Below are 9,173 nucleotides of genomic sequence, written 5' to 3'. Positions count from 1 at the left end.
AAGCTATGCTTATAACTGTTCACCTGAGCTCATTTTTCCATGTGCCTACTCATGGGGCCTCTAGCCTTTCATGTCTCTGAACTATTAGGGATGTTGTGGGTAGCTCCAACCTCTGCACGTGTCGATCATCACCCAAGCAGGCCACACAGAGATGCTAAGCGTTCAGATAAATCACGCAGTCTTCCTCACAGTAACCACTAACTTAGGTTTGTCTTCTGTCCCTGAATGGTAATGTTTGTGCTCTTGGAACTGGGGGTGTTTGGTCTGGGGAAGAGGAGGCTCAGGGCAGACCTTATTGCCCTCTGCAGCTACCTGAAAGGAGGTGTGGGGAGCTGGGGGTCGGCCTCTTCTCACAGATAACTAGTGATAGGACCAGAGGGAATGGCCTCAAGCTGCGCCAGGGGAGGTTCAGGCTGGCAATGAGGAGACATTTCTGCTCAGAAGGAGCAGCCAGGCACTGGGACGGGTAGCCCAGGGAGGTGGTGGAGTCACCGTCCCTGGGGGTGCTCAGGGAGAGGCTGGACGTGGTGCTTGGGGACATGGTCAGTGGGGACACTGGTGGTAGGGGGTGGTTGGACCGGGTGATCTCGGAGCTCTCTTCCAGCCTCGGGGACTGTGATGCCGGGTCCGGGACCCCGCTGGGGGTGCCAGCACTGTGGCACCCACCGGGCAGCAGGTGCACCCGGCAGCCGCCCGCTCTGCTCCCCGCCGCTTCCCGGCCAGCCCGGCACCAAGGAGCGGAGGGAGGCTCGCTACCGGCTGGCAGCGCTTCCACCGCACTTTCCGCCCTCCCCAGGGCTCCCGGGGACCTCCACCGCCTCTCGCACAGCCCCGGGGGCGGCGCCTGGGCGACGAGGGCCGGCGGGGGGCGACTCCCCGGAGCCAGCCGCTCCGGCCGGGGCCCCGCAGAGCGACGAGGCGGCGAGCGCGTCCTGCGGGGCTGGTCCCTCCTCGCGCGCCGTAGCGATGCTCCCGGCTCCGCTGCCCTGCGAGGCTGCTCCCAAGATGGCGGCCGCGCGGGCGGCGCTGGGCGGCCGGGTCCCGGCGGCCGGGTAGAGCCGAGCCCCCCGCCCGCGCCCCTCCGGGCCTCCCCCCGCCCCGCCGCGCCCCCGCCCCGCCGCCATGCCGGGCCCGCTGCGCGCGTGAGAGGCGTCGCCGCGCTGCTCCCTGCCGCCGACATGGAGGAGCCGCCGCCGCCGCCGGGGGGGAGGTGAGCGGGGGGCGCCGAGCTGCCGGGCACGGCTTCGGGGATCTGCTGCGGTTGTGGCACGGGAAGGCAGAGGGCAGGGGGAGCGCGGAGGCTCGCTGCGTGCACGGAAAGCGCTGCGGGATGCGGGCAGCGGCAGCGGGAGGGAGGTGGGGAGCGCCCGTGCAACGCCAGCGGCAGCGGGGCGGTGGGTGCCTTGCTGCAGCTCCAAGGGGTCGCAGCGCAGCTCGAGCGCAAAGCGAATAAAAAACGAGGCTGGTGGAAACGAAACGTGCCCCCCGGCCCTGCAGAGCCCGGGTGGGACACAGGCACAGCCCGGCATTTCCTGCCGGCGCCGGCCCTGAGCGCTGCCGGGCGCTGCTCGTCGCGGGAGGGTTTGTGTCAGTCGGATGTGGGTGTGGGTGCTGTGGCGGCGGCTCCAGCCGGCAGAGGAAAACTGAATTAGTTAACTTCGGAGCGGAGCTGAGCTGTGGTGGGTGGGAGGGAGGGAGGTGGCTCCAAACAATTAGGTAGTCTTAATTTGTGTCGGGTAAGTGCGTGCGCTTGGCCGTGATTCACGTCGGTAGGTACGCTGTGTGCCAATTGCACATCTGCTTTAGAAGAGGGTTGTTTCTCCGGCTTGTTGCAATACTGTATTTCTGCATTGCTTTTAAGAGAAAAAAAGCATCAGAGGCTTCTTCAATGCAATTAAAGTTCATTTAAGTTTTGGAGTTACCATGGGGTACTGCAGCGGTGAGGTCAGAATCTGGCTGAAATCTGCAGGACCTTGTACCAGGCGTGAGAGTTTGAAATGCATTTGGTGCCATGAAATATGCTCATTGCTTTCGGTGCTCTTCGTGGAGTACGAATGTGTTTCTATGACGAGGTGCCCCGGCAGCATGTTGGTATAATGCGTTCTTCTTCAGTTAAATTGAATTCTGTTGGGCAAGTACCTGGCCATTCTCATTTGCAATGCACCTACCTTTGTTACCTTTGTTTAAAAAAGAAAGTTGATTGCTTTTGTTGTTGTGACACGGCCTTTTGTGTTGGAACGCTTTTGATCTTTGTGTAAGGATTCGGTCTTTTTGGATCAGAAATGCAATGGTACCTTTTGTAAATCTAAGGTAAGCATGCAACATATTCTTGGCTTTGCTTGGATTATGCAGTCCTTAGTCCTGGATGTTCCAAAATATTTGAGAATTCCACTCCAAAAGTATGTGTATTTTTTTTCTAAGTCTTCCTTTCCTTCTTTAACTTATGCTCTGGGGTGGGGAGAGAGGGCAGGTGGCTTCAAACCAAGAAGCACTCAGGGAGCCTAAGAGTAGATGTTGAATTTGAGACAGGATTGCCCTTGAGCGTTGGGTCGGCTGCAGTCATTACGGATAAACGAAATGATGCTGCTAAAAGGTTCTGGGAAGAATTCACATTTAGATATACTTGTTACAAAGCAAGCAAAAAGTTTTCAAGCTGTTTCCACTTCTATGAAGTACAACACTAACTGAAACGGGTACGTCTTTGATGTTTCTTAATCATGTCTTACAGGCACCAAATCTTCTGACACCAATCTTAGGTATTCACAATAATTTTATGGCAGAAAATTCACTACAGCAAATATGAAGCCTTAAAAGCATTTCCTTTGTTGGGCTGCCAATTTTGGTGGCACTGCGAAGGTACGAAGAGCTGGAGGGTTACTCGTCCTTGATTGCTTGTAGCTCTCTTTTCTCTTGGCATAAATCCATCACAAGGGGTGAATGAAGGAACAAGGCTGAATAGAGCAGGACAGAACTGTGAATAATGTGGAGGCTTCCTCTGCGCTGGGGGAGTTTTTGGTGGTCTGTCTATCAGATTTGTTGGCTGTATGATGACAATGAATTGGGCTGTCAGTCGGCAGCAGCTGTTGTTTGGGGGAAGCTTGAGGTCATGTCACGAATTGTGCTTAGCGTATTTTTCTGCTTGCCAGACTGTATCTGTATGACTGATGGTGAGTGAAAAAGTTTCAAGTTATTTTATTAACTTAGGATCGTAGCTTCAACTGGAAATTAGATTTGAGTGTGTAGATTTACCACCCTCTCCTGTTTTTTTTTTTCTTTAATTTTTATTTTCATGCATTTAAATAAGGTAAGATATAATCTCTGTTTTTTATGTATCACATTTGCTTGTTTACATGTGCAAGATTGGGCTGAATGACTGATTGCTCCACCTACGCGCAAACACATGAAGCGCTTGTTGAGATGTCTCTGGCATTTATAGCAGCGAGGATTAGTCTGCGTTGTGCGGCTGCTTGAGTTGTTTTTATGTCTGTTAATTAGCGCTGTCTGTGTCAAGGTTGGTTTTACTATTATGTAAGCAAGTGATATTGGCCCTTGTGGAATGCAAACTGTGCTGTGATGAAAAACAGATCTGCTGGGTTTAAAGGAAGGGATGAAAGATATGCGGTAATTCTTATTTTAGGGAGTTGAGAGTTTTACAGCCTTTTAAAGATTTGGCTTCTGTGACAGCCACATTTCTTAGATTATGTACAAACCATTCTGTTAAAAAAAAAAATCCTCAGTTTGAGGTGCAGTTTAACTACTCACTGCTAGTCAAATAGCGTGTTGGCCTCTGTCAGCACAAGATGATACGTGCATATCAGCTTTGGTTCTTCAGATGTGTGGCTGGATTTGCTGTTGAGTGTGTGTGTTTATGCTCTTTATGTTTGCAGGGCTGTTACTTTCCTTAAGTTTTCCCCTGCTCTGAAGTGTTACTTACATTGATGCTATGTTTTGCCTGTAACCTATTAACAAATTTTTGGATTTTAAAAAAGATCTTATTCCTTTAAGTAGATCAAAATTGTTCCATGTGCATCCTTGACCAACTGCAAAAGTAAAGCCAAACTGAAATGTTTGCTCTTAACACCCGAGCTAGAGTGTTACTGAGCTGTCAGATGTTCAGCAACACGTCCAGTCCGAGAGCCCGGCCTGTAAGATCTCATCGGCTTGCTGTGAACCTTCACCTGGTTTGTTCTAGATCCAGACAAGTGGGATATAACTTCAGTGCCACTGGTGTCAAGAGTAGGAGGAGGAAATTCATTCTGTTCCTTCTGCATCCTGCTACCACCTAGTAGTGTTGACTGACTGTCACATAGTGCTTTCTAACGTGGTATTTGTGTGTTATGCCCTTGGCTCACGTGTGCTGCTAGTTTACGTGCTGATGGCTTCTCGTAGAGCAGTGTATTTAAAGGCTTTCACTGTTCTAGTTGTGAAACAACCATCAAGTTAGTGGTGTCCCGAAGTGGGAGCAGGCCCACAGTTACACACATCCCTGTTACTTCTCAGCCCGTGGTGGAGCTGTCCATGGACACGAAGCCTTTGGTGCCCGGGATGCTCCAAGCAGCACGGTGTGCTGCAGCTCCGTTGCATTGCCTGCGTTTCCCAAAGGCTGTGGACTGGTCATCTACATGTAGCTCGCAGAAGCACAAAGTACTTGGGTACCAGCTTCCACTAAAATTGTGTTTAACTTGCAGTACTTCACCTGAAGTTCCTTGTAGACTTTGACTTCGTCTAAAAGATGCACTGAAATTTTGGGATCAGAACCGATAGCTTTTCTCAACTACAAGTGGAACTGCCTGCCAGAAGAGTAAAGTTTGTGCATGGGAGATTGTGGGGGAAGAGGAGAAAGCCATTTTAATTTCATGGCCTGTTACAGATCTTACTATCTTTTGGTGTAGATCCGTGTCCTTGCTACATATGTTGTGCTTATAGTTGAGTCTGGCAGTGAAACGCTTTTTGTCATGGTATCTCTGTTCGTATGTAACTTTGACTGTGGTAGCTTAAATATTCCTGAAAATCCATCTTTTTTTTTGGGGGGTGGAGGAAGAGGTTGAGTAGCTTAAGACCTTGGTATCTGATTTGTGCAGATGCCAAGGACTTAACTGCAGCGTTTATCCCTTGGATTTATACTGTGCTCAACCATCTTTACTGTGGTGATGAAAACGTATTTCAGAACTTCTCATTTAAATAGTGAAAGACAAAGATAAAGTGATGTTCTTGGACAAATCAGTTTAAGAAAAAATTCCTAAGTGTTTGTTAAGATATAGTAGGGATTGGAAATGTAGTACAAACCTAATAGCCAAAGGATGAAGCATGGTGACTGAAACCAACTAATACTTGACTTCAGTTGTTCTGGGGCATGGAAGAGAAGGGAGCTGGGCACTGGATAGGCTGGGTGGGTGCAACTCCCTCAGCTCCTGTTTCTGTGCTTCTACACTTGTAGTCTCACCTTGTTGGCTTTATAGTGGATGTGGAAACCTAACAACAACAGCAATATTTTCATTGTTTTCATAATTTTATTTTTTTTTTGTACCTTACAGAGCAATATCAGAATGAAATGGATCTCTTACTCTTTTGTATTGAAATGACCTTTGACATAATTGTAATCAAATAATACGTTTGTGTATGGGGGACTGGGGAGGGAGAGGCTCAGATCTGAATGTCCGTGCATATTCTGTAAATACCTCTACATCATAATCCAAATTTGCATAAAAACTTAAAATAATCCAAGATGGAAAATTTAGTTAACCTTTTTCTGTTTCCAAATATACTAGTAAAAAAGAACAGAAAGTTCTGATTTTTTTCTGAGATGAGAACATGAAGAACTGCCAAAAGTGTTATGAGAGCTTTATTTTATTTTTATACTTACCTCGAGTTGGTGTAAATTGCAGAAGACAAATCTTTTCCTTAGATTATTTAAATAGGTCTCAATAACTCTTATTTCTGCTTGGAATTAAAACCTATGATGAATAGTAATTTGCATCTTCCTTTATCTATTTTTAACTTGTTGTTTGACAGTTTCTGTATTTTTGAAGTCTATTAGATTTTATTGTCAGTAGATGGTCCTTCAAGACCTCTCCACCGTTTCAATAACCTTTGTTGCATTTCCCTGCAACTATACATCTTTCTGCCATAAATGCAATACTTGAACACTTGGAAGCTGCTGCCCAAGAATTTGGGGGAAAGTGTCAAAGGATTTACAGAACTGATCGCAGCATCTTGAGAAGCAGAAGGTTTAGTTTGAGTTTCTCTCTTAAAACAAATGTAGCTGGTCTCTGTAGAGATTTCTGGTGGCTCAGGGAGTTTTCATTCAAGTACAGTGCTCTAAAGGTCTCCGTAACGGGGTGCTGGCTGCAGTCAGATGTGCTTGAGGTCTGCCGTAGAAATGAAATGTGTTCTTGCTTGCTGTGCCCTTCTGTTCTTATTAAATGGCTCCAGCTGAGTGTTACCAAGGGGGAGAAGATGTCAGTGGGATTCAATTAAAGATGAACTGTTTGACTCTAACCTTTAAATTAGTTTTTCCCCAATAATGACTTTTTTTCCGTGTAGTTTTCTGCCGAAATACTGGTTGTTCTATCGCAATGAAGTCTTGTTATTATTCACCACTGTTGATCTTGCAGCAGAAGCACTTGCTTTGTGCTTCTGACAGGCTGATCTGGGATTTATTGTCCTTGGAGCTTAACTGTTAGCCTGGCTCTTGTGGCGTAAACCCATACAGCACACGAGCAGGTGGATGTAGGTCAAGCCTTCCTAGCGGCTTTGGGTGTTTGTGTTTGTAAATAGCAAGGAGAAGATGTTATTACTGTGCTGCTAATTCACTCTATTTACTGGACAGGTGTTAGAGTGTTTCTGTAATTTTTGTATGTGTCAAGGAGCCCTTGTTTGTGGGTTAATTTATAATAAGCTATTGGAATTGCATAATTCCGTCAGCTCTTGGTAGTGATGCAGGTGTTACTGTGTCTTCCTGCCAAAGTATTCTGCTTTTATCATTGCTGCAGATAAAAAATAAAAAAAAAAGGCATTAGTTTTACAGCTGACCCAGACTAGAAGTTACTCTTCCCATCTCCCAACCTCCAGCTCCTCTCCCCCACCCCCAAACGAGGGATTTCTGCCATGTGAAATTTGCTAGCCTGGCATGATGTGCATTTGGTTGCCTAATCAAATTCAAAGTGGATGAAGTTGGAAAAAGCCTGCTAACAAAGACGTTCCAGCTCAGCTGGGTTGTTCGGGCAGAACCAGGCCTGGTTCGGTCACTTCTACCAGCGCACCCTGGGGGCTGGGGACTTGTGGCAAATCATCACTGGAAAGCAGAAAGAAGTCACCTAAGTTGCTTCAGCTGCAGCCAGAAGAGTGTGACTGAGGGTATTATTTCACATCACACCCGAGGTGTTTGAACAGCAGGTTGCCTTTTCTTGCCTTTGGCCTCTCCCAGAGAAGAAGGCGAGCTCCTCCACTGCATTCCCTCTGGATCTAGCAATCATGTGGCGGTGGAGTTCTTACTTCAGCTTCTTGATCTGGTGCACCAAGACATTCATGTGTTTCTTCATCAGATCTGTGGCTGAGCTCATGTGATTCTGTGCAGAAAGGGCGGGAGTGTGCAACCTGAAAGACAAAAAGTGCATCGAAACAGGTTCCCTCTTCCGTGTCATCTTACCATGACTACCGTCTTAGCGATTTATGAGACTCTTTGCTTCATCCCTGTAGAGAATTGTGTGGTTAAGCTTCATTACATTTCATACTTGTTTTTAAAGTTTCTTAATGTTACTTTCATGTGCTTTTACAAGCATCTCTGCTGTAAAACTTAATTACTCTAATATTTACATCTGCAGACTTACTTGCTGAAAGGTGTAAGTGTTTTTTTTTCAGTTATTGTCAACAGTAGATGGTAAAGTTGCTATTTCTGTTATAAGTAAATTCTCCTCTGCTCTGCCCAAGTGCTACTTTACTTTTTTTTTTTTCCTTTGCATGCTTTTGTTCTTCATTCCTAGGCTATAGAGACAACTCTGATCTGCCTTCCCTCCTTCCTCTGTAAGGAGAAAATGTGGACATGTACAGCTTGATTTGAATTAACACTGAAATTCCTGTGCTGGTACTATTTCTTCTTTAAAATGTTTTTTGGAGATACTTAGTGAATTTGGAAAGAATATGGAAATGCCCTGGACTTCTGCCATAGGGTGATGTTTTAAGATGACTGCACAACAAAATGTTTTTTCCTTTCCTCAAGTCGCTTCTTGACATTATGGGTATCATCACTATCTCTACTTCAGACTTTCTTCAAAGATAAGTTTCACATTTGTTTCTTTTCCCCATCCTTATTAGCCTTGACACTGGTGTATGTTACATAGCTGCTTTTATGGGTAGAGAAATTGATGAAAGCTTGAATGGGGCCCTCATAAGTATCTGTGTCTCTTCTTTCAGAAGAGATGAGAAATGGATGCATTTAACTAGACAGGATTAGCCACCTCCTCTAGTAAGGAAGGATGGTGCAGATGTAAAGGTGATCATAGGGACATGTGAATGGGGTTTGAGAAACGTGCTTGAAAAACAGGTCCTGAGAAATTAAAAGACTTAGCAATTATTTTTTTTTAACTGTCTCTAGAAGTATAGTCACAGTAGAAACATGTGACATAGACCATTCAGATCTGTGCCAGTTGCAGAATTTTCATATCCTGCTAACCAGGCGATTTGTTTTCCCATAAGCACTTTGCCAGATTTGCACAGGATGTATTTAGCAAAAAGTACAGTTTTATTTGTGCAAACTGAGCAAATTCCTGCTGTCCCGTTTAAAAAACAAAAGTTTTCTTGCTTCTTACTGGAGGCTTCAGTGTTTCTTTCACAGCCATTAACTGGTTTGTAATAGATACTTTAACTGTACTAGTTGCAATCACTTATTTCTAATACTGAAAAATGTAGATCTTTAGGAAAAGATTGTATGCAAAATTGTTTTTTATAGTCCTTTCTGCTTTCAGTTAAGAAAATTTTCAGAACCTAGGAATTAGAGCAGCCGATTACAGAGCTGTGTTGTGCTCAGCAGCTCTCACTGGATACTCTTTTGTTTTTCAGCCTTAACAGATGGTTACCTACAATCGGGTTCGCTTTTTGCATTGCTAGCAGCTGCAGCACAGTAATGATTTGCAGCTCTGTTCTTGTTGGGATATTGGTTAGTTTTGCAGTGTAAT

The 9,173-nt window shown here is 45.8% G+C and overlaps 1 protein-coding gene across 4 annotated transcripts in view; it reads left to right on the top strand.

Annotated features, from left to right (window-relative positions):
- Window positions 1-1,050: 1,050 nt before the first annotated feature.
- The window catches only part of MAP3K4 (mitogen-activated protein kinase kinase kinase 4), a 72,221-nt gene continuing 64,098 nt past the window's right edge, over window positions 1,051-9,173 (top strand). For all 4 annotated transcript variants that reach the window (XR_014618330.1, XM_084284953.1, XM_084284952.1 and 1 more), the window contains exon 1: window positions 1,051-1,210. Coding sequence is in view for 3 of the 4 variants with exons in the window: in XM_084284953.1 (XP_084141079.1) it covers window positions 1,179-1,210 (32 nt within the window). In the remaining variant the exon portion in view is untranslated. The remainder of the gene's footprint in view (window positions 1,211-9,173) is intronic.

The sequence above is a fragment of the Netta rufina genome (genome assembly GCF_964035555.1).
Source record: "Netta rufina genome assembly, chromosome: 3".
Lineage (NCBI taxonomy): Eukaryota > Metazoa > Chordata > Aves > Anseriformes > Anatidae > Netta > Netta rufina.
This window is presented reverse-complemented; position numbering and strand designations above follow the sequence as displayed.